Consider the following 25891-nt stretch of genomic DNA (forward strand, 5'->3'; position numbering starts at 1 on the left):
GGTCTCAAAAGAGTCTGACACAACTTAGCAACTAAACAACATTGAGTTAGGTAGAAGATATTTATCTTTCGACAAGCAATCCTATGTATCAGTGCTTTAAAAAAAAAAAAAAATTTAGTTGAAGGATAATTGCTTTACAGAATTTCGTGGTTTTCTCTCATACATCAACAAGAATCAGCCATAAGTATACCCATGTCCCCTCCCTCCCAGACCTCTCTCCCATCTCCCTTCCCACCCAACCCTTTGGCCTGTTGCAGAGCCCCTGGTTGAGTTCCCTGAGTCTTAAAGCAAATTCCCACTGGCTCTGTTCCCACACGGCATTGTAAATTTCTCTGTTACTTGCTCCATACATCTCCCCTTCTCCCTCCTCTCCTCCCACCTTGTCTGTAGGTTTGTTCTCTATGTCTGTTTCCCCATTGCTGCCCTTAAAATAAATTCATCAGTGCCATTTCTTCAGATTTCATATATATGTGTCAGTATATGATATTTATATTTCTCTTTCTGACTTACTTCACTCTGTATAATGGGCTCTAGTTTTGTCCACCTCATTAGAACATGTTCAAATGTGTTCCTTTTTATGGCTGAGTGGTATTCCATTGTATATATGTACCACAGCTTCTCTATCCATTCATCTGTTGATGGACATCTAGGTTGCTTCCATGTTCTAGCTATTGTAAATAGAGCTGCAGTGAACACTGGGGTACATTTGTTTTTTTCAGTTTTTATTTCCTCAGGGTGTATGCCTAGAAATGGGATTGCTGGGTCATATGGTGTTTTTTTTAAAGGCGTCTCCATGCCATCTTCCATAGTGACTGTACCAATTTACATTCCCACCAGCAATACAAGAGTGTGGCCTTTTCTCCACACCCTCTCCAGCATTTATTGTTTGTAGACTTTTTGATGATGGCCATTCTGATTGGTGTGAGATGGTATCTCATTGTAGTTTTGATTTGCATTTCTCTGATAATGAGTGATGTTGAGCATCTTTTCATGTGCTTGTTAGCCATCTGTATGTCTTCTTTGGAGACATGTCTCTTCAGGTCCCTTTCCTACTTTTTGATTGTGTTGTTTGCATTTTTGGTATTGAGTTGTATAAGCTGCTTGTATAATTTGGAATTAATTCTTTATCACTTGTTTCCCTTGCTATTATTTTCCCCCATTCTGAGGGTTGTCTTTTCACCTTGTTTGTAGTTTCCTTTGTTGTGCAAAAGCATTTAAGTTTAATTAGGTCCCACTTGTTTATTTTTGTTTTTATTTCCATTACTCTAGGAGGTGGGTCATAGAAGATCTTGCTTTGATCTATGTCATCAAGTGTTCTGCCTATGTTCTCCTCTAAGAGTTTAATAGTTTGTGGTCTTGAATTTAGGTCTTTAATCCATTCTGAGTTTATCTTTGTGTGTGGCATTAGGTAAGTGATCTAATTTCATTCTTTGCATGCAGTTGTCCAATTTTCCCAGCACCACATGACTTATTGAAGAGGCTGTCTTTACCCCATTATATATTCTTGCCTCCTTTGTCAAAAAAATAAGGTACCAGTACCCATGGGTGCATGGGTTTATCTCTGGGTTCTCTATCTTGTTCCATTCATCTATATTTCTGTTTTTGTGCCAGTACCCTGCTGTCTTGATGACTGTAGCTCTGGTGTATAGTCTGAAGTCAGGAAGGTTGATTCCTCCAGCTCCATTCTTCTTTCTCAAGACTGCTTTTTGCTATTTGGGGTCTTTTGTGTTTCCATATGAATTGTGAAATTTTTCATTTCAGTTTGGTAAAAAAAGTCATTGGTAATTTGATAGGGATCACATTGAATCTGTAGATTGCATTTGGTAGTATAGTCATTTTCACAATATTGATTCTTCCCACCCAGAAACATGGAATATCTGTCCATCTGTTTATGTCATCTTTAATTTCTTTCATCAGTGTTTTATAGTTTTCCGTATACAGATCTTTTGTTTCCTTAGGTAGTTTTATTCCTAGATATTTTAATCTTTTTGTTGCAATGGTGAATGGTATTGATTCCTTAATTCCTCTTTCTGATTTTTCACTGTTAGTATATAGGAGTGGGAGTGATTTCTGAGTATTGACCTTGTATCCTGTGACTTTGCTGAATTCGCTGATTAGCTCTAGTAATTTTCTGATAGTATCTTTTGGGTTTTCTATGTATAGTATCATGTTATCTGCAAACAGTGAGAGTTTTACTTCTTTTCCAATCTGGATTCCTTTTATTTCTTTTTCTTCTCTAATTGCTGTAGTTAGGGCTTCCAAAATTATGTTGAATAATAGTGGTGAGAGGGGACACGCTTGTCTGTTCCTGATCTTAGAGGGAAAGTGTTTAATGTTTCAACATTGAGAATAATGTTTGCTGTGGGCTTTTCATATATGGCCTTTACTATGTTGAGGTAGGTTTCTTCTATGCCCTTTTTTTTGAAGAGTTTTTATCATAAATGAATGCTGGATTTTACCAAAGGCTTTTTCTGCATCTATTGAGACTATCATATGGTTTTTATCTTTCAATTTGTTGATACAGTTTATCACACTGATTGATTTGCATATACTGAAGACTCCTTGAATCCCTAGAATAAACCCAACTTGATCATGGTGTATGAGATTTTTAATGTTGTTGGATTCTGTTTGCTAGAATTTTGTTAAGGATTTTTGCATCTATGTTCATCAGCGATATTGGCCTGTAATTTTCATTTTTCATGTTGTCTTTTCTTGGCTTTGGTATCAGGGTGATTGTAGCCTTGTAGAATGAATTTGGAAGTGTTCCTTCCTCTGCAATTTTTTTGAAGAGTTTCAGAAAATAGGCATTAACTCTTCTCTGAATGTTTGATAGAATTCCCCTGTAAAGCATTCTGGCCCTGGGCTTGTTGGGGGGAGATTTTTGATCACTGTTTCAATTTCAGTGTTTGTAATTTGGTTGTTCATAATTTCCATTTCTTCCTGGTTCAGTCTTGGGAGGCTGATCTTTTCTAAGTATCTGTCCATTTCCTCTAGGTTGTCCATTTTATTAGAATATAGTTGCTCATAATATTCTCTTATGATCCTTTGTATTCCTGTTGTCTGTTGTAACCTCTCCTTATTAATTTCTAATTTTATTGGTTTGATTTTTCTCCCTTTTTTTCTTGATGAATCTAGCTAGTGGTTTGTCAGTTTTGTTAATTTTCTCAAAGAACCAGCTTTTAGTTTTATTAATCTTCGCTATTGTTTCCTTTGTTTCTTTTTCATTTGTTTCTGCTCTGATTTTTATGATCTCCTTCCTTCTGCTGACTTTGGGTGGTTTTTGTTCTTCTTTTTCCAGCTGCTTTAGATGTAGAGTTAGGCTGTCTATTTGATGTTTTTCTTTCTTCTTGACTTATGGTTGTATTGCTATAAACCTCCCTCTTAGAACTGCTTTTGCTAAGTCCCATAGGTTTTGGGTCGTCGTATTTTCATTGTCATTTTTTTCTAGACATCTTTTGATTGCTTCTTTTATTTCTTCAGTAACCTCTTTGTTATTTAGTAATGTATTGTTTAATCGCCATGAGTTTGTGTTTTTTGCTGTTTTTTTTTTTTTTTTCTCCTGTAGTTGATATCTAGTCTCATAGCATTATAGTCAGAAGATACTTAATACAATTTCAATTTTCTTAAATTTACTGAGGCTTGATTTGTGGTCCAAGATGTGGTCTGTCCTCGAGAATGTTCCATGTGCACTTGAGAAAAAATTGTATTCTTCTGTATTTGGATGGAAAGTCCCAAAGATATCAATTAAGTCTATTTGGTCTAATGTTTCCTTTAAGATTTGTGTTTCCTTATTGATTCTTGGTTTTGATGATCTGTCCATTGATGACAGTGGGGTGTTAAAGTCCCCTACTATTATTGTGTTGCTGATGATTTCTCCTCCTATGTCTGTTAGTTTGCCTTATGTGTTGAGGTGCTCCTATGTTGGGTGCACAGATATTTACAATTGCTATGTCTTCTTCTTGGATTGATCCCTAGATCATTATGTAGTGTCCTTCTTTTTCTCTTATGATATTCTTTATATTAAAGTCTATTTTGTCCAAAATAAGGATTGACACTCAAGCTTTCTTTTGGTTTCCATTCACATGGAATATCTTATTCCATCCTTTTACTTTCAGTCTGTATGTGTCTCTAGGTCTGAAGTGGGTCTCCTGTAGGCAGTATATATATGGGTCTTGTTTTTGTATCCATTCAGTCAGTCTGTATCTTTTGATTGGCGCATTTAATCCATTTACATTTAAGGTAATTATTGATACACATGTTCCTATTGGCATTTTCTTGATTATTTTGGGTTTGTTTTTGTAAGTTTTTCCTTTCTCTTGTGTTTACTGGCTATGTAAATCCCTTTAGTATTTCTTGCAAGGTTGGTTTGTTGGTGCTGAATTCTCTTAATTTCTCCTTGTCTGTAAAGCTTTTTTGATTTCTCCATCAATTTTGAATGAGATCTTTGGCAGGGAGAGTAATTGTGGTTGTAGGATTTTCTCTTTCAGTAATTTAAATATATCCTGCCATTCCCTTCTGGCCTGTAGAGTTTCTGCTGAAAGATTTGCTGTTAATCATATGAGTTTTCTTTTATATGTTACTTGTTGCTTTTCCCTTGCTGCTTTTAATATTCTTTCTTTGTGCTTAATTTGCGTCTTGATGTGTTTCTCCTTGGGTTCATCTTGTAGGAGACTCTCTGTGCTTCTTGGATTTGATTGACTATTTCCCATGTTGAGGAAATTTTCAACTATAATTTCTTCAAAGATGTTCTCAGTGCCTTTCTTTTTTTCTTCTTCCTCTGGGACCCCTATAGCTCAAATATGGGTGTGTTTAATATTGTCCCAAAGGTCTCTGAGGCTTTCCTCAGTTCTTTTCATTCCTTTCCCTTTATTCTGCTCTTCAGCAGTTGTTTCCACCACTCTATCCTCCAGCTCACTTATCCATTCCTCTGCCTGTTATTCTGCTATTGGTTCCTTCTGGTGTATTTTTAATTTCAGTAATTGTGTTATTCATCTCTGTTTGCTTATTCTTTGTTTCTTGTATGTCCTTGGTGATTGTATTAACTGTGTTAAATGCTTCTTGCATTTTCTCCATTTTATTTTCCAGTCTTGGGAGCATCTTTACTCATTATTCTGAGTTCTCTTTCAGGGAGATTACTTGTTTCCTCTTTATTTATTTAGTCTTTTGAGTTTCTACCTTGCTCTTTCATTTATGTTGTATTTCTCTGTCTTTTCATCATCATCCTTTTTTTTTTTCTTTTTTCCTAACTTGGTCCATTTGAGGTCTCCTTTTCCCAGGCTTTAAGGTTGTATTACTTCTTCCTTTTGATTTTTGCACTTGGAGAGAAATGTTAGTTGGGTGGGTTGTGTTGATTTCTTGTTGGGGTGACTTGTGCCTGTGTTCTAGTGGGAGGAGATAAAGTAGGCAATTACAGAAATACTGGGAAATAAACACACACACTTCCACATATACAGTTATAACCAAAGTGTTCTAAAGAAAAAAGTACAGGAGATTGACTTGTTGAGACAGGGAAACCAGAAGTAATATCAACCAACTGAAAGAAGAGTTAGCTAATGCTCAGTCTGATAATCTGAGCATGAATGGAAGGCCAATTGGGGAATACAGCATAGAGATCTCAACAATTTAACTTACTTGGTGAAAGCAGAAAGAGAGGGAAAAAAGGGAATATAAAAAGAGAGGAAAAAAATAAGAGAAGGGAGGGAAAAGAGAAAAGGAAGGGATGGAGAAGAGGACTAAAAAATAAAAAAGAAAGAGAGAGAAAAGATAAAATAGAAAAGCAAAGATGAATAGATGTGTGTGAAAAAGATTTGTATATATATTCAGGAATAGCTACAGCCAGTAAAGACCAGTAGGTAAAGCAGTTGAATATATCCAAATCAAAATCCAAAAAACTCATCAAGAAAAAAGAAAAAAAAAAAAAAAAAAAAAGTGAGGAGGAAAAAAGAAAAAAAAGAAAAACCTAAAATGAATTTTTTTTCTTGCTTTTTTTTTTTTTTGGACAAAAAACACAGAGGAAAACTCCACAGCACTGCAAAAGGCTAATAGGAGGTGGAAATATATAGGGGGAATAAACCATGTGATTTATATGAAAAAAAGGAAACAAAATCTTAAAATGATTTTTTTTTTTTTTAACAAGGAAAACTCCACAGCATTGCAAAAAGCTAATGTGATAGTGGAAATGTGTTGGGGAATAAGCAGTGTGATTTATAAGAAGAAAGAATCTTAAAATGATTTTTTTTTTTAAATAATAAGATAAAGAGGAAAACTCCACAACACCGCTAAATGCTAGTGTGAAGGTAGAGATATGTTGGGGGGGAAAATGGTGTGATTTATAAGAGAAAAAAAGGAAAAAGGGAAAAATTAAATAAACAGGGTTTTCAAGGTCATAGTCCTTGGTTGTGTAGTCTGCCTCTGTGGATGGGGTTGGGTTAGTGTCCTGTGATGTTTTCCTGGTTGGTGGAGCTCGTGTCTGGGTTCTGGTTGATGGAGTTGGATCTTGTCTTTCTCGAGGGCGGTGTCGTTTCCAGTAGGAGATTTTGGAGTGTCTGTGGGTTAAGTATGCCTTTGGGCAATCCCGGCTTTCCCAGTGTTAGGCGCGTCTATTTTCGCAGCTGTTTCAAAGCGTCTCTCTCAGCATCTATGCAGTGCAGCCAGTCCCTACTTGTTCCTGGGATCACTGCTGGTGATTCAGTTCCCCCGTCCCACCCTGCGCTGCCGGCCGAGACTTCCTAGGTAGGTGCTTGCCTGGATGCTTCTGCGTCCGGCGACGTGCGGGGGCTTCCCTCAGCCCCCCAAGCCCACCTCTGGCTCGCAGGGCTGTGTGCACTTGACTCTCAGTTCCCGAGGTCCACCGTCTGCGTCGCGAGTTTTCTGTGCACTTGTCTCGTCTCACTGCCGGCAGTCTGTCCCGGGGGCTATTTGTTCTTCCAGCTGTGCCGGGAGGGTTGTGTGCGCTGCCGGGTTTGTACGCCTTCCCTCTCCGGGCACCCTAGTCCCGCCCTGGGCGCGGGCTGTGTCTGTCTGCGCGGTCCCGGGGCCTGCCGTCTGTGCTGCTTGCTACTGGGTTTATCTGCCCGTCACACTGGCCCCCGGGACTGGCTGTGCTGCAAGGCCTGTGTGCGCTGGCTGGCTCTGTAGGCCGCACGCTCTCGGGTCCCAAGCCTGCCTCTGTTTGGGGCTACAGTCCATGAGCTGTTCACGAGCTCAGAAGTACAGCTTTCTCAGTTTACTGCCCTCCAAGTCCCTGATTTGGAGAGGGCAATGGCACCCCACTCCAGTACTCTTGCCTGGAAAATTCCATGGACGGAGGAGCCTGGTGGGCTGCAGTTCATGGGGTCACGAAGAGTCAGACACGACTAAGCGACTTCACTTTCACTTTTCACTTTCACACATTGGAGAAGGAAATGGCAACCCACTCCAGTGTTCTTGCCTGGAGAATCCCAGGGAAGGGGGAGCCTGGTGGGCTGCCGTCTGTCGGGTCACCCAGAGTCGGACACGACTGAAGCGGCTTAGCAGCAGCAGCAGCAGAAGTCCCTGATTTCCCAAACTTCGTCGTAGGTCCCCTTTGGGCCTACCTGTGAGGGAGTTTCCCTGCGCATGGGAACTTCTGTTTCACGGCTCCCTCCCTCCTTTGGGGCACAAGTTCCTGCCCAGAAGTTGTCTGTCTTTTCCCTTTTATGTCTCCCTTCTCTCTCCTATCTCATTTCCGGGAGCTTAGCCTGTCCCCCTGGAGGCCTGGGGTCTTCTGCTGTCGCCTAGAGGTTGCTTTGTAGGAGTAGTTCCATATCTTGATGAGTTTTTTTATGTATCTGGGGGGAGGCTGGTGGTCTCCCCATCTTACTCCTCCACCATCTTTTCTGTGCTCCCTCCAGGAGTTTTCCCACTTATCAGCATTTGTCTCAAGAAAACCCTGCCACATGCACAAGGAGACATTAATAAAGTGGTCCACAGACAACTTGATTTAAAGAGCAAAAATTTGGAAAAACTCAAATATCAAAAAATAATTTTTTCTGTATTCATGCATATAATAAAATACCATATAGCAGTGAAAATAAACTATGTATACAAGTGTCAACATGAATTAATCTCAGAAATAAATTGTTGAGTGAAAATAGCAAATCTATCAATATTATTCTCAATACACATGCTACAAAGGTTAAAAGCATATAACACTTAAAATCTATTTGAAATGAAGTTTGCTCTATAAGTTTTATTCAAAGCTATTCAGACTGTTTAGCTGTCAATCATTTAGATTAACGCTATCAAAGTCCTGTGTCTATACTAAATGACTAGATGACTTCCTATGTCAAGGTGATGCTACCCATGTAGTCCTATGTGGAGATGTTTTCTGAATGATTTTCCTACAGCATAGGAATAAAGGTACTGTCTTGCCTGTAACTATGGTTATGTGAATGTGTATTCATTCTTGAGATTGAAAACAAGAAACTCAATGTTAACTAAGTACTAAAGAATTAAAAGTGACAGGGGCAGTTAGCACTTTGGTGTCGACCAGAGAGATGCTATTTAAATAAAAGAGAAATCAATATTTTCTATTTCTTTGCAGAGTAAAAGTGAGCAAATTACCGTGCGGCACCTGACATCAGGAAACTGGGAAGTGATAAAGATCCTGGCGTATGATGAAACTACACAAAAAATGTGAGTGTTTTTATTCTCCAGTCAAGTTGGAAGTCAGTGTTGTTAAATGCAATCTTATCTGCCAGATTTATTTTTGCTTACCATGGTCCTAATCCAAGTAGCCCGGCCATGCAAAAACCAACCTTTAGGACTCTCCCTCAGCTTCACCCAGAGAGATGCTTACACAGACACATTTGCACAGACACATGCACGCACACACACACAGAGTCACACTCATACAGACTGTGAAAGACCATGGAAAAAAAGTATGACAACATTTTAAGAAAAGATATGTTTCCCAAATGAATCAAAGTCCTGCTGTTGAATAATAGAAAAGGTCTTGCCTATCCTTTGGCAGTTGGAAAATGCAAGTGAAAAACTCAGTGTTGCAAAAATTGATTGGTACCTGATGTTTGTGTTGTTTCTTTTCATGGGCAGTTACTTTCTGAGCACCGAGTCATCTCCCAGAGGGAGGCAACTGTACAGGTAAGCACTGTGAGAGGACCTTCCCGCACAGGTCGGTTCCTCAGGGGCCATCCACACCGCATAGTCACAGGATGGAGAGATCTGAAGTTGCATTTTTGGTATGACTAGGAGAGAGCCAACTCAGTGTGACAAAACCTCAACTCTGGACCATTGTGAGCATAAAGGTTTGGAACTGGAGTGGAGGCCATCTTATTCCTCTTTTATTTTTTGCCTCACTTGTTTTTATCCTTTCAAAATATCTTTTTTTTTTTTTTTTGAGGCTTGCATCTCTCAATGACACATATCACTAGCATTTCCTTATTTCCCCAATAGCTTTTTGTTGTGCTGTGCCTCATTTAAAGTTTTCAGTATATGAGGCCTTCCCTGATCAAACCAGTCAATCTAAAGGAAATCAGTCCTAAATATTCATTGATTCTGAAGCTGAAGCTCCAATACTTTGGCCACCTGAAGTGAAAAACTGACTCATTATAAAAGACCTTGATGCTGGGAAAGATTGAAGTCAGGAGGAGAAGGAGATGACAGAGGATCAGATGGTTGGATGGCATCACCAACTTGATGGACATGAGTTTGAACAAGTTCTGGGAGTGATGATGGACGAGGAAGCTTGGCATGCTGCAGTCCATGGGATCAAAAAGAGTTGGACAGGACTGAGCAACTGAACTGAACTGAACTGGTGTCTCAGATGGTAAAGAATCCACCTGCAATGCAGGAGACCCAGGTTCATCCCTGGGTCAGGAAGAGCCCCTAGAGAAGGGAATGGCTACCCATTCTGTATTCTTGCCTGGAGAATCCCATAGACAGAGGAGTGGGCTATAGTCAATGGGGCTGCAAAGAGTCAGAAATGACTGAACGACTAAGCACACATGCAATACTCTACACATGTGATTTATTCCTGAACAAATTAAAGCATTGTGGACATTTACTAGAATAGATCAAGTGGCAGTTTCTCTCTCCCCATTCTCAGAATGTATAAAATCCATAGATTGTTATTTAAGCCAGGCATGGCCCTTGATTACTAAAATAGAGCTGTGGACGGGAACTATTTTCATCTCTCCAATTTTCCCAGATGGAAAGCTATATTCATAAAAGGGTTTAAGGTCATACCTATTTAGTATTAAAAATGTCTCCTCACTCAGAAAGCTTTCACCAGGGCTTCCCAAGAATGACTTTCATTTTTGCCTGGCAAGCAACTTATTAATTCTAGACTTCATATATCCTTTCTAATTTCCTTTTCACAGATCCATTTTTAAAGTGTCAAAACTGCCATGGCATATTCTCAGTGGAAATTCATCATGTTTGAAGCAGTGTCACCAGTGATTCTTACCAAGTAGCCTAGACTTTCCTTTGAGAGCAAAAATGCATGTTTCAAGTACCCTTACTCACTCTAATTCACCCACACACTATTATTTATGCATAAATCACTGTCATCTGAAGTCAGCCTCTCCTCGTTTTAATCACATATTGCAATATGTCATTTTCACATTCTTTGTTTTTTTTCTTAGAGTCTGGAACACATGTTCTCAATTCTAATGACTTTCAAAGGAAGAACAGCTATTTATTTAAAGAAACTGATTCTAATTTTAGCTTAGACATCTTGATTAAAGTATTGGTCACTTTCTACTTTTGGTTACCTAAAACTTATCTTTCTTGAAACTTATATTGTGGTTAATATTGGTGGTCAAGAACAATCTCTTAGAGAGACAGAAATACTTGACTGATGTTTTACTTCTCTCATTTTGTAAAACTCTTAAAGAAAAATGAGTGTCAGAAAATTACATTTGGCTAAGTTCAGCTAATGGAGCTGCCTCATCCTCTCCTCCTTTTATTAGCCTAAAATGTGATTTGAGTAACAATGAGTTCTTAGATTTGTGGGCTTCTCAGACAGTAAAGAATCTGCCTTCAGTGCAGGAGATTTGGGTTCCATTCCTGGGTCAAGAAGATCCCCTTTGAAGGAAAGGGCAACCCTCTCCAGTATTCCTACCTGGAGAATTCCATGGACAGAGGAGCCTAGCAGGCTACAATCCATGGGGCCACAAAGAGTCGAACATGACTGAACTAGTAACACACTTATGGGTTTCCGAGGTGGCACCAGAGGTACAGAACCTGTCTGCCAATGTAGGACATGTAAGAGGCATGGATTTGATCCCTGCGTCGGGAAGATCCCCCGGAGAAGGGCATGGCAACCTACTCCAGGATTCTGGCCTGGAGAATCCCCATGGACAGAGAGCCTGGCGGGCTACAGTCCATGGGGTCACAAAAAGCTGTACGCAACTGAAGCAAATGAGTGCACACACACGTCTCTAGCGACTGAGGCAGAGCAGTACAACAGCCAATGTATCTATGACCTGTGCTAGTGTGGAAGACTGGGTTACAACCAAAATATACAACCAATGGATTTTTCTTTACATGGCTCATCAGGTGCCAGTTGACTTGACTATAAGAAAATGTCAGTGTTTAACCCAAAAAACTCAATCATTGTCTTGTCCAGGTCCATAAAAATAATAATTGGTTGACTTAATTTATGGGATTAACAGAGTCAGAATTGCTACCATATTTGGTGTCATGATTTTGTCTCAAAGTATGCTTTTCTTTATTTTTACTGATTTCATAATCTAAATAATGAGAAAATACCAATATAAATTTTTGGGGAACTTGGATCTGAAAAATTATATGACAGAGTAGAAAGACAAAAGTCAAATTATGTGTGTGACTGCCACACATTCATAGTCTGTCTGTGGTGATAGTTCTGCAATATTGTGACTGAAATTAACCATATACTTGAAAACTGGCTAAAATGGTGAATGTTGTTTTATCACAGTTTAAAAGAAAAAAAAACAAGGCTATGATTTATCATAAGGATGAAACTAGCTAATGTATTTAAGTGCCTATTATACTGATCACTTCAGATATAAAGGAAAATTTTGGTTTATAATGAACCCAAAATGTTTCAAGTGTGAAGTTGTGACTTTGTGAAGTATAATATACTATGTGTTTTATTCCAAAATGCAACTGAGAATATTTTGTCCAGCCAAGTTTCAAAAAGTGTATCATTAGCAGTGTTTTTGTCTAGCAGCACAGATAATTTATGATTAATCATAATTTATTAGTTCTTTCAACTAATATTATTGCTAGTGACTATGCTTATTTGTGTGGGTAATTTCTTTCTAGACTTTACAAAGAAATATCTATAAAATATAACTAAGAATAAGTTACATTGAGTCCTGGGAAAGTCAGTTTCTTTAAAGCATATATAACTATATACATGTTGTATATGTATAGGTGTTCATAATTTTAATTTTTTTACTGAGAAGAAAAATGTGTATGTCTTAACATTAGTAATGGAAATTGACTTCGCATTTTTATGATAAATGATAATTTATAAGGAACTTCAATTTAAATAATACTGTAACTTCTTTATGTTAATATTTAAATAATGATATCACACATTCAAGTACCTGGAATAGTAGCATTTCTCACTTTCTTTTTCTTTCCCCAGTGCTTCTACTGAAGGCTTATTGAATCGTCAATGTATTTCATGTAATTTTATGAAAGAACAATGCACATATTTTGATGCCAGTTTTAGTCCCATGAATCAACATTTTTTATTACTCTGTAAAGGTAATAGTTGATTTCTGTTAAAATTTATTTTATCAATTTTGTTTAATCAGTATCTATTACTATCAGTAGTAATGATTACCCTCAATCTATGATTTTATATTCCTAGTTTACACAAGTTTTTGTTTAAAAGTAATAAATAAGGGTTTTTGTGTGATATAAATTTTATCCATTACTTTATTTAAAAGACAGAAATTGGGAATAAGTCAGTATGTATACAGGTACATGATCAATAAGTGCTATTTTATACAAACCTTTTTAAAAAGTGAATAAATGTTTACATTAGCAAAGTCATCCTAGAATAATAAACTAATTTACCTAGACTTTAAGAAAAGCAACACTCTCCTTGTTGAAATAATGGCTTTGTTGTTAAGAAATTTAGGATCTACAAAAATTTAATTCTCTGGGTCTAGCCTCCTTAAATTTTGAGAAAGTGTGTTCACCCCAATTATTTCTTCTATACGATAATAGTATGCTAAGTCTTACCTAGTGGTATAGTATGTCTAGGTTACACTAGTAGGAATCATTATACCTTTAATAGGATACTCTGATGAAATGGGAGATATCTTCTTATAATGCAATGGGTTGAGTGTTACAGCTTTAGCTGGTATCTTGTGCAGTCCTGTTTTAAGATACCATGAGGAAAAGAACAATACTTGCTCTTTTTCATTATTTTTTTCTCTTGACATCTTAAAGAAAGTAATCAAAAAAGAGATGTACTTATTTGATGACACCAGAGAAAAACCATTAGCCTCCAAATAGAGTTCATTATAGAAGTGAAGTTTCAAGATAACATCTTAAAGTTACAACTGAATTGTCCAGTATATTTGAAATAGCTATTCCAGTTAATATATTTTTAAATTAATATAAGATTAGCTCCAAAATTTAATTTGTCTTGTGGATGAAATATTTCTAATATGCATGCATTCTTCCTTTCTTGTCTGAGTGGTAAATATAATTTAATCTTGGACGAGAGGGTAGAAGGTCACAGGTTTGGAAATCAACTGACAGATCAGTGACTATTCTATTAAAGACTAGAAGACAGTAGGGTGCATTAGATTGGCTAAAACCATAGAAATATTGAAGTATATGGCATTTTAGAGAAGGGAGGATCTTTAAAATAATCTTGTAAATAGTTTCTTTCCCCATATGTTTTTACTTTTCTGAATAAAATGTGCATAGAAAGGAATGAAATCTAATAATCTGATTTCTATTTCATTATGTTTTAACTATGAAATGCTTGCATGTGAAAAAAGAATTCTGTCATCTAACCTTCCAATAGTTATTATTTAGATGTCTTTAAAATGTTTCTACATATATTTCTAAAATCCAGGTCCAGGGGTTCCAGTGGTCAGCCTACATAGCACAGACAACCCAGCAAGTAAGTACATGAACACAACAATGCAGAATAGTCATGGTTGGCACCAGTCTTTGATATGATCTTATTCATTCTGAGTTTTGTACTCTATAGAACCTCTTCAAAGGAGCCCTTAGACTGGGGAAAGAGGCATAGGTACCATCAATATGACCTTGTGTGTGTAAGAGAAATAGTAAAACAAATGGGTCGGGCTGCCTTATAATTGGAGTTGGATCTTATCAATGTATGCCTGAAATGGGGTATCTTCTGTATCTAAATTGACTGAGGAGTGATTGATGAAGTTCATTTAGGTATGTTTCAGCCTATTGACACATTAGGGCTCTGGTTCATTCTTTCTTGAACCTCATGTAGATTATTTCTCCAGATCAACATACTTATTTTAGAAAAAAATATGAAAAATATATTGTTTCATATACTTTATATCCTATTTATTTTAGTTATCCATGACTAGTTTTACATATTCATTTATGTTTTTATATATTTATTAAATTGTCCATCATCTATTGAGTGAAGACTTTATTAGGATATATGACAGAAACTGGGTGTTCATTGCTAGTAAGATGTGGTCAATGTGTTTAAGAACTTTAATAGTAAAGAGTAGGATGAAGCTGGAGCCCATTATACAGGATGAAGCTGGAGCCCATTATACAGAGTGAAGTAAGCCAGAAAGATAAAGAACATTACAGCATACTAACACATATATATGGAATTTAGAAAGGTGATAACGATAACCCTATATGCAAAACAGAAAAAGAGACACAGAAATACAGAACAGACTTTTGAACTTTGTGGTAGAATGTGAGGGTGGGATATTTCAAAAGAACAGCATGTATACTATCTATGGTGAAACAGATCACCAGCCCAGGTGGGATGCATGAGACAAGTGCTCCGGCCTGGTGCACTGGGAAGACCCAGAGGAATCGGGTGGAGAGGGAGGTGGGAGGGGGGATCGGGATTGGGAATACATGTAGATCCATGGCTGATTCATGTCAATGTGTGATAAAACCCACTGGAAAAAAAAAATAATAATAATAAAAAATAAATAAAAAAAAATGCAAAAAAAAAAAAAAAGAACTTTAATAGTAAAGAGTATAAGCACAAACATGGTTGAGCTGATCTTAAAAATGAATAGCCAAATTACTTTCTGACTCTCTTTTCCTTATTTTCATCTATCCTTCTTTTCCTTCTTTCATTTAAAATTTTTATTTAATCAGTACGCTCATGCTGTAATGATTTATCATAGACTAATCTATTGTCAAAGTTAAAGTCGCTCAGTCATGTCCGATTCTTTGCGACCCCATGGACTATACACGGAATTCTTCAGGCCAGAATACTGGAGTGGGTAGTCTTTCCCTTCTCCAGGGGATCTTCCCAACCCAGGGATTGAACCCAGGTCTCCCACATTGCAGGCGAATTTTTTACCAGCTGAGCCACAAGGGAAGCCCAAGGATACTGGAATGGGTAGCCTAACCCTTCTCCAGCAGATCTTCCCAACCCAGGAATTGAACCTAGGTCTCCTGCATTGCAGGTAGATTCTTTACGTAGATTCTTTACCAACTAAGCTATTGATTATAGGGAAGCCCATAATCTATTGTAATTTAGGCTTATATTTATTAATACATTTACTCTTCAGAACACCCCTGATGTTGTTAATTTATCACCCACTTTTACAGATGAGGAAATTGAGTCCCAAAGAGGTTAAAAAACTTGGAGAGAGTCAATCTAATATAATAGATAGCACAGGTGGGAATCAAATAAGACAGTCTGACTCCAGAATAGGGTTTATGATCACCACCGTAAAGCTTATTATATTGTTTTTGTCTCTCTCATGGCATACTTAGTTTTAAGTAGGAGTCTTACTTAAATGCTTTGACTTAAAGGAGAGATGGTATAAAAATGTAATGTTGAAGGACAAATACAATTTTTAGAGGACAGAGGAAGACCATTTACACTTTTCAAATACCACCATATGGAGACATCCAGCCTCATAGAAAAAGACAAAACTTCTAAATAGCTAATGGAGTTTTGTGTGGTTTTGGAAATCATTTAGCACATCTTTTAGTTTCTATTTATCAGTGAAAATCCTAAAGAGATTATAGTAAGCATATTAAATCTGTTGAATATTAATACTGAGAGCAACAATAAAGATAATAAGGGCAGTATATTTGATAAAATGGAAAGAAGATTGAATTTCAAGATGTAAAAATTAATGTATAAAGCGAGTCTGTCACATATCTTTTGTGGGTATAATCTCATAGAATCTATTTCCTTGTAAAAAAATTAGTAAATGAATTTTCTGTGAGGATGAGATATATTTGCAACACAGGAATTACTTGATAAACAACTATTTGTGTTACACTGCGTATTCTGCCAAAATGATGACTTTTTAAAAATTTCCAACCTGAATTTAATTAATTGTATTCTATGGTTAAAAGTCGATGTTGTCTAATAACTTTTGTTACAAATTATGACACACTTTTGTCACAAATTATGACACACTTTTGTCTAAGGCAAATATTTTATATTTATAAGTAAATTCTGTTAGTCTCAAGATCAAGGAAAAAAAGGGACTGTAAACAGTAATCAGGTGCTTGACTTTATTTTCAAAAGACAACTATTTATTCATATAAAATTTAAATTTGATTGTAATTAAGTCTTTGGGTTAATGAATCTTCAGGTTAATCTTTATTAAACTAAGTGAAAAGTGTTAGTCGCTCAGTTAAGTCTGAGTCTTTGCAACCCCATGGACTGTATGTAACTCACCAGGCTCCTCTGTCCATTCTCCAGGCAAGAATACTGAAGCAGGTAGCCATTCCTTTCTCCAAGGGATCTTCCCAACCTAGGGATGGAACCTAGGTCTCCTGCATTGCAGGCAGATTCTTTACCATCTGAGTCACCAGGGAAGCCCTCGCTAAATGAATGAATTAGTCATAACTCATTTGGGGACCACATGAAGTAGAATAAAGCATGAAAAGTATATGGAAAAAATGAAAATATATAACAAACATGAAAAACCTTTAAACCCACCAGTTATCCAAAAATGCAAAGTAAAACACTACCAAATATTTTTTCCTAACAAATTAATAATATAAAAAAAATTTACATTGCTAATGAGGCTTTTATAACTTTCTGGTAAAAATATAAAGTACAGTAAATCTTTTGGAAAAAAACAGCCATAAGCATTCAATCTTTTGTATCCATTTACCCTATATTTTTCTTTTTTATTGGTTTATACTGAGGAGATAATTCTAAATAGAGAAAATTATAGACATACTACTGATAATAGGGGAAAAAAACACACATAATAAAAGGTGGGATTTGTAAATAAACTTTAATGGAGTATTAATTTGTGCTCTGAATATCTTTCATTAGTCTTTTCAGAGCCACTCTTAACTGTTTTTTCTCTCCCATGGTCTCTACCCAAGAAGGATTTTGTTTTGATGACTTAAGTTCTGCTGCTATTTACTGCCAATTGGATTCAGCTAACGCAAATCCTACAGGTGACTGAAGAGAGGCAGAAAAGTGGCTTTGGAGTCTGTGTGTCTCCAGCATCATCCTTGTGGAGCCGCCCAGGCTGCTGTGACTAGGGTGAAAGTCTTTCATGCAACCATCTCCAAGTAACTGCTCTCTCTGTGACCCACACACCAAACCACTCTCAGGAGCACTGGGTTGTGTTACTATCCCTTATGATCCCTGTGCCATTTTCCTATATTTGTAAATGGTCCTTTATTAAAATTTCATCAAATTGTTCTAATAAAGCTGCCACTAGTTCCCCACTAGGATTAAAAATAAAAATATGTCTTTAAAAGTCAATTATTCAAAACTGCTTAAGTTATATTTCTAAATGATTGTGCAATTCAAATATTTATGCCACTTAAAAATAGTATTTAAAATTATATTTAAAAATTCTGGAAGACAACGTTTGCAAGCAGTAAAAAGTCTTGCATTTATGTGGCAGCCTTTCAGGTGATTTTTTTGTTCTCTTCTCTTGAGTATTTTCCTAATTTTCTACAATGAACATATATTACCTTTAAAATGAAAAAGAAACCCTTCATTAAAATGTTCAGTGACTTGGAAAATGTATAAATATGCAAAATTTTACTTAGTATTTCAAAAGTCCTTTGTCTCATATTTCTATGATTCTTTTCCTCTTTTATATTTTCATTTTTCCCCTTAATTGTGCATTTATGTTTTATTCCTTTTACTTTAATTTACTTATAGTCTCTTTCCTTTCTTCTTTTTTCTGCATTGTATATTTTTCTTCTCATCCTTCCTTATATTTCCTTTCTACTTTCTTATCTCTCCCTTTTTCCCTTCTTCCCAATTTTCTGTTCTCACTTTATCCTCTTTTCTTCCTCAGTCCCATAATTATATCATGTCTTAATACTGTCTTCTCTTTATAAAGTTCCACAAAACTTTGTATGAAATATGTTTTCTGAATATATCATGAAAAAAATGTTTGCTTTTGAAAATGACTTTATTATCTTTTGTATTTTTTTCCTTAAATAGAATTTTATTTCTCTGTGACCATGGATTGATTTTTTTCCCATGAGCATGATTTAGAAGTAAATTTTCAGCTACCTCTTATCTCGTGTAATTTAATTTTTCCCATTCATTTTTGGTAATAAAAAGGAACCATGATAAATTATTCATATATTGGACTCATATCAATACCTCTAACTCATTTAGTCAACTAGCCATTTTAATACAATAAACTATTTTTCACTCTAAAAATATTTATCCAATAAAATGATCTCTAGTTAAAGGTATAAAGGAAAAATTTAATAGTCTCTAAAAATTTCTGCTTATGTAGTTAACAAATATCAGATGATTTCTTTTGAATCCAAAATGAATGCTTTTATCTATAATTAGGTTTATTAAGTGCATTTTTATGACAGGTCTTAAACATTATAAGTACTGAATCCTTAATGAAAGTATATAAAGTGGAAATGTTCACATTTTATATTTTATAGTTGAGGGGGATAGAGTCCTTGAAAATATACTATTATTTAATAATCAGAAATTTCTTATATTAAGGGGATAGAAGAAATCTCTGGAATCAGCTAATTTCCCAAATTTGTATTATAGAAAATGATACTTATTTACAGGAGAGGTGGTTTGATGTGTCTGAAATTCATATAGTCCATACAGAAAATGTAATGCTTGTAATAGAATATAATAATTTCTCTGGTAGAAGTGGGCCCCATTCAAAAAAAGGGGAAACCTGTGGAAAGCATTTCTGGAAGAAAAATGTGAATGCACAATCATGACACATGAAATATTTACACTTGCAAGATAAAACTTGTTCAATGTGGCTAGAACAAAACATTTAAGATAAAAACAAAAGATATAGGCTACAGGGCAGGTTGGCGCCAGATTGTGAAAGCCTTATATTTCTTCCTAAGGAAATTGTATTTAACAATAAAGTATCAAAGATAAGCCATTGACAATAAAAAATAAATATTCTTATTTGGCCACAGAGTAGATGGAAGTAAACATGGCCTCTTAGCTAAAAGAAAGAAAGGAAAATAAAATAAAATAATTTTTTTTTTAAAAACTGTGTAAAATACATGAAATAACACTTCAAACTTGGGACAATAGTCATGATAGGGTCCTGATTCCTAAATGAAAGGAAACAAGTGAGATTAACATTGCAATTGCCCTGGCTTTCTGGCCAGACTTATTTTCTGAAATCTAGTGTAATGAGGCAGAGAAGGCAATGGCACCCCACTCCAGGGCTCTTGCCTGGAAAATCCCATGGACAGAGGAGCCTGGTAGGCTGCAGTCCGTGGGGTCGCGAAGAGTCGGACATGACTGAGTGACTTCACTTTCACTTTTCACTTTCATGCATTGGAGAAGGAAATGGCAACCCACTCCAGTGTTCTTGCCTGGAGAATCCCAGGGACGGGGGAGCCTGGTGGGCTGCCGTCTATGGGGTCACACAGAGTCGGACACGGCTGAAGCGACTTAGCAGCAGCAGCAGCAGTGTAATGAGGAAGAATGAAATAAGTGTATAAGAGTACCTCAGAAACACAATGGAGACAGAAATTGGAACTCTGAAGGGTTGAAGCTTTTGGAATGTTGGGAGGGTAGATAACACTGGAACAGAATCCAGGGAGACAGAGAGAGAACACCAGGGGTCTGCATAGAGCTATGGGGGATCATCTTCCATCTGTTGCTGAAAACACCTAGCTGAGCATGCATAGGAAGACACTCTGAGCTTGGGAAAGCCGGAACTCACACAGTGCTGGGCTATGTTCCAGTTCCAACTAATCAGAAACCGGAATGTTTAGGAGAGATCCCAGAAGAGTCGTGCCTTCTGTAGTACAGCTCAATGAGTCATAGAACAAGGGCCATTCAAACTCACCTAAATAAAATATTTTTAAAAGCTTTTAAATAATTAAGCTGCCCTCCAAATAGCTTAAACATCTGCTATACAAAGACTAACAATTTACACAGGAACAGAGAACAATGTTTAGAACTCAACAATATAAATATCACAACGGCTAGAATCCAATAAAACATTACTGGTTATGTAAAGAAGCTAGCAAATAAAACTAGTTAGAAAAAGAAGGCCAGTGAATTGAGACAGATTCAGATATGATGAAAATTATGGAATTCCCTGACAAGTACAATAAATTGGCAATTATAAAAATACTGGACGATATTAAGAAAAAATGAATGTAGTGATAAAATAAATAGAATATATTTTAAGTTTAAATATATGAAATTAAAACTTTACAGAAAAATATTACAGGCAAATTAAACACTGCAGAAGAAAATATTAGTGAGTTTGAAACATTATCTATAGAAACTTCGAGACACAGAGAAAAACGGTGAAAGAAATGAACAGAGCCTACTTAACTTAGGCTAATATCCAAATCTATAATATTTTCAACTCAGAATGGAAAAATATATTTGATGAAATATCATCCAAATCCAAATATGATGAAACATATAAAATTGCTCAGCAAACCTCAAGCAGGATACAAAATTAAAAAGACATCCACACATTACATACACAGTAAGAAAGCGAAGAATGACTGCAGACTTCTTATCAGGATAAAGGTATGGGGAAAAATCTTTTGAATACCAATGGAAAGCAAAACAAAACAAAACCAAGCTAGAATAACAAACTTTGAAAATATCCTTCAAAAATAAAGCCAAAATAAAGAATCAAGAAGAATAGAAACAAAGAATCTTTTGTCATCAGACTTGCATCTTTAATTAACACAAAGATCAAAGAGGAGTTTACTTATTAGAAAAATAATAATTGGAAAATATTTGAGCCAAATGAAACAAAATGAAAACACAACTAATCTAAGTTTCATTTCAGTTCAGTTCAGTAGCTGTCGTGTCCGACTCTTTGCGACCCCATGAATCACAACACGCCAGGCCTCCCTGTCTGTCACCAACTCCCGGAGTTTACTCAAACTCATGTCCATCGAGTCGGTGATGCCATCCAGCCATCTCATCCTCTGTCGTCCCCTTCTCCTCCTGCCCCCAATCCCTCCCAGCATCAGGGTCTTTTCCAATGAGTCAGCTGTTCGCATGAGATGGCCAAAGTATAGGAGTTTCAGCCTCAGCATCAGTCCTTCCAATGAACACCCAGGACTGATCTCCTTTAGGATGGACTGGTTGGATCTCCTTGCAGTCCGAGGGACTCTCAAGAGTCTTCTCCAACACCACAGTTCAAAAGCATCAAATTTTTGGTGCTCAGCTTTCTTCACAGTCCAACTCTCACATACATACATGACCACTGGAAAAACCATAGCCTTGACCAGACAGACCTTTGTTGGCAAAGTAATGTCTCTGCTTTTTAATATGCTATCTAGGTTGGTCATAACTTTCCTTCCAAGGAGTAAGTGTCTTTTAATTTCATGACTGCAAGCACCATCTGCAGTGATTTTGGAGCCCAGAAAAATAAAGTCTGACACTGCTTCCACTGTTTCCCCATCTATTTCCCATGAGGTGATGGAACCAGATGCCATGATCTTAGTTTTCTGAATGTTGAGCTTTAAGCCAACTTTTTCACTCTCCTCTTTCACTTTCATCAAGAGGCTTTTTAGTTCCTCTTTACTTTCTGCCATAAGGGATATTTAAAATCCTCTGGATGAGGAAATGGCCACCCACTCCAGTTTTGTTGCCTGGGAAATGCCATAGACAGAGGAGCCTGGCAGGCAAGAGTCCATGCAAGTCGCAGAGTTGGACACAACTTAGTGACTAAACAACAACAAAAACATCGTGACTAGAAACAGGTTTATGTCTTTAAATTCTTATTTTATAAAAAAAGGGATCTTTAAAATCAATCATCTAAGAGTCTGCCTTAAGAAACTAGAAAAAGAAGAGCAGATGAATAGAAAGTAAGTTGAAAGAAGGAATTTATAAAGTCAGAGTGGAGATAAATGATATAGAAAATGGATTGGCAGTAGACAAAAGCATATAAAAACCAAAAAATTTTTTAGAAAGAATAAGTAAAATTGATAAAATTTTAGATAGAGCCATAAAAGGAAAAGTGCACTATCATTTTCATTAATGAAATAGATGATGTTAATAACAGCTTCCACAGACATTTGAATGATAGTAATGGAATGTCATAAGTAGTTTTAATGGTAGTGAATTTGACATCTTAGATAAAATGGGTAAATTTCTTAAAAGAAAAATTGCTAACCACTCAAAGAAGAATATGTACAATATATAAATATCCCATTATCTACTAAAATTTTTAATTCACAGTTAGTACTTTTCCCATGGAGAAGGAAATGGCAACCCACTCCAGTATTCTTACATGGAGAATCCCATGAACAGAGAAGGAGACTGGCAGGCTACAGGCCATGGGGTCACAAGAGTTGGACACAACTGAGCAACTAAACCACACTACCCCTCTTCCCACAAAGAAAATTCCCGTTCCAATATCTTAACTGGTACATTCCGAGCAATATTTAATATACTAATACCAAGAACACATAAACTCTCAGAAAATGTAAAACCAGCATTGACTAGGTTCCAAAGCCAACATAGATATAATAAGGACAAAAAAATAAATTTTTCTCAGAATATTGATGCAAAATTCCTTAACTAAATACAAGCAACAAAAATCTAATAACTTATAAAAGGGTAATATATTATGACTACAGGGGGTTTACCTGAGAAATCCATGATTGTTATAACATTTATTAATTAATCAATGCAACTTACTCTATTATTCTGTCAACAACTCAAAGGGTTTAGAAAAAAATTATTTGATTAAAAATGAAACAATAATAATAATGAAGTAATAATAATAACTAAAAAAGAAGAAATAAATGATTTAGCTTAATGATTGTTATCTACAAAAATACTACAACTGATATCATATTAATACTTGATGTTGAAGACAATGCATTTCTCCCAAGACTTGGTAAAAGTAAAGAGTGTTCGCTATCATGGCCTAATTGGAACATTGTATTAGAAGACTTAATTAAATAAGGCAAGAAAAAGAAATATAGGTAAAAAACTTACCTTTATTTGAAGAGGATACACTTGTAAGCAAAACAGAAATCAAATAAAAAATATGGAATCCACATCAATTCAGTTCAGTTCAGTTGCTCAGTCATGTCCGACTCTTTGCGACCCCATGAACTGCAGCATGCCAGACCTCCCTGTCCATCACCAACTCCCGGAGCCCACCAAACTCATGTCCATTGACTCAGTGATGCCATCCAACCATTCATCTTCTGCCATCCCTTTCTCCTCCTGCCCTCAATCTTTCCCAGCTTCAGGGTCTTTTCAAATGAGTCAACTCTTTACATCAGGTGGCCAAAATATTGGAGTTTCAGCTTCAACATCAGACCCTCTAATGAAGACCCAGAACTGATCTCCTTTAGGATGGACTGGTTGGATCTCCTTGCAGTCCAAGGGACTCTCAAGGGTCTTCTCCAACACCGCAGTTCAAAAGCATCAGTTCTTTGGTGCTCAGCTTTCTTTATAGTCCAACTCTCACATCCATACATGACCACTGGAAAAATCATAGCCTTGATTAGATGGACCTTTGTTGGTAAAGTAATGTCTCTGCTTTTTAATATGCTGTCTAGGTTGGTCATAACTTTCCTTCCAAGGAGTAAGCGTCTTTTAATTTCAGGGCTGCAGTCACCATCTGCAGTGATTTTGGAGCCCCCAAAACTAAAGTCAGTCACTCTTTCCACTGTTTCCCCATCCATTTCCCATGAGGTGATGGAACCAGATGCCATGATCTTAGTTTTCTGAATGTTGAGCTTTAAGCCAACTTTTTCACTCTCCTCTTTCACTTTCATCAAGAGGCTCTTTAGTTCCACTTAACTTTCTGCCATAAGGGTGGTGTCATCTGCATATCTGAGGTTATTGATATTTCTTCTGGCAATCTTTATTCTAGCTTGTGCTTCCTCCAGCCCAGCGTTTCTCATGATGTACTCTGCATATAAGTTAAATAAGCCGGGTGACAATATACAGCCTTGACGTACTCCTTTTCCTATTTGGAACCTGTCTGTTGTTCCATGTCCAGTTCTAACTGTTGCTTCCTGACCTGCATACAGGTTTTTCAAGAGGCAGGTCAGGTGGTCTGGTATTCCCAGCTCTTTCAGAATTTTCCACAGTTTATTATGATCCACACAAAGGCTTTGGCATAGTCAATAAAGCAGAAATAGATGTTTTTCTGGAACTCTCTTGCTTTTTCAATGATGCTCATAGTAATTTTAGAAATAATGAAGGAATTTATCATGATTATTACGTGTATAGGTTAATATACAAATATCACCTATTTTATATACTATAAGGCAATGCAAGTGTAAAAATAGATCTAAATAACCATTTTAAATATTGTCAAGAACTATACACCATCCTATAATACATGTAATAAATATGTGTCAGTCTCCTAAAATGAAAGCAAACATTTCCAAAAGAAATTAAAGAGACAAACATATATATATATATGTATGTATGTATGTGTACACACATATAGTTACTTATGGATTAAAGGGTTCACCATTTTTATATATAAAATATCCCCAATAAATCAATATATTTAACATGTCAATCAAAATTCCAGCAAGTTACTGATGCTTCTTTCACTTCACGTTTTGTCGATTCTTTGTCTCTCTCTTTTTCTTTTCTGGGTGTTTTATTTTTTATGTTGTCTATCACTATATCATCAAATATAGTTAATTAATCTTTCTTAGCAGTATCTAATATGCTATTAATCCCATCCAGTATTTTTTCATCTTAGATTTTATAATTTTTATGTGCCTCAAATTTTTGTTTTTCGATTTTAGAATTTTAGCTTATTTCTTTTTAAACTGCTTTTTTTTCATACTTCTCCCTAATATCCTCATTTTTTTTTAACTTAGTGAACGCACAGAATCTAAAATATGTTTTAATTTCATTGTCTATGCATTACATGCATCTGTGGTATTTCTGGATTCTTTCTATTGAATAAAATCTGTACTCATCAAGGGTGATGTTTTCCTAATTTTCTGCATGCTTAGTAATTTTGTATTCAAATTCAGCCACAGTGAATTTAAGTCATTGGATGCTAGATAGTTTTCTATTATTTTCAATATATTTTTAAACAGAACAATAGAATGATCAGATTTACATTTTGAAAATGTAAACACGTTCCAAGTATAGGGCAACTGGAGACAATTTCCCTAAAATAAGGAGGCCCAGTTAGAAACTACTGCAGTAATCCAAGAGCAAAATTATGAGAGGTTAAAAGGTGCCTAGGGCTTCCTTGGCAGCTCAGATGGTAAGAAATCTGCCTCCAAT

At 36.2% G+C, this 25891-nt stretch overlaps 1 protein-coding gene across 2 annotated transcripts in view; it reads left to right on the forward strand.

Annotated features, from left to right (window-relative positions):
• DPP10 (dipeptidyl peptidase like 10) overlaps positions 1 to 25891 on the forward strand; it is a 717819-nt gene that overhangs the window by 652451 nt on the left and 39477 nt on the right. For both annotated transcript variants that reach the window (XM_043894623.1, XM_043894622.1), the window contains 4 exons: positions 8564 to 8655; positions 9073 to 9120; positions 12617 to 12738; positions 14069 to 14116. In XM_043894623.1, coding sequence (XP_043750558.1) covers positions 8564 to 8655; positions 9073 to 9120; positions 12617 to 12738; positions 14069 to 14116 — 310 coding nt within the window. The remainder of the gene's footprint in view (positions 1 to 8563; positions 8656 to 9072; positions 9121 to 12616; positions 12739 to 14068; positions 14117 to 25891) is intronic.

This window comes from Cervus elaphus, chromosome 33 (genome assembly GCF_910594005.1).
Source record: "Cervus elaphus chromosome 33, mCerEla1.1, whole genome shotgun sequence".
In the NCBI taxonomy this organism is placed as follows: Eukaryota; Metazoa; Chordata; class Mammalia; order Artiodactyla; family Cervidae; genus Cervus; species Cervus elaphus.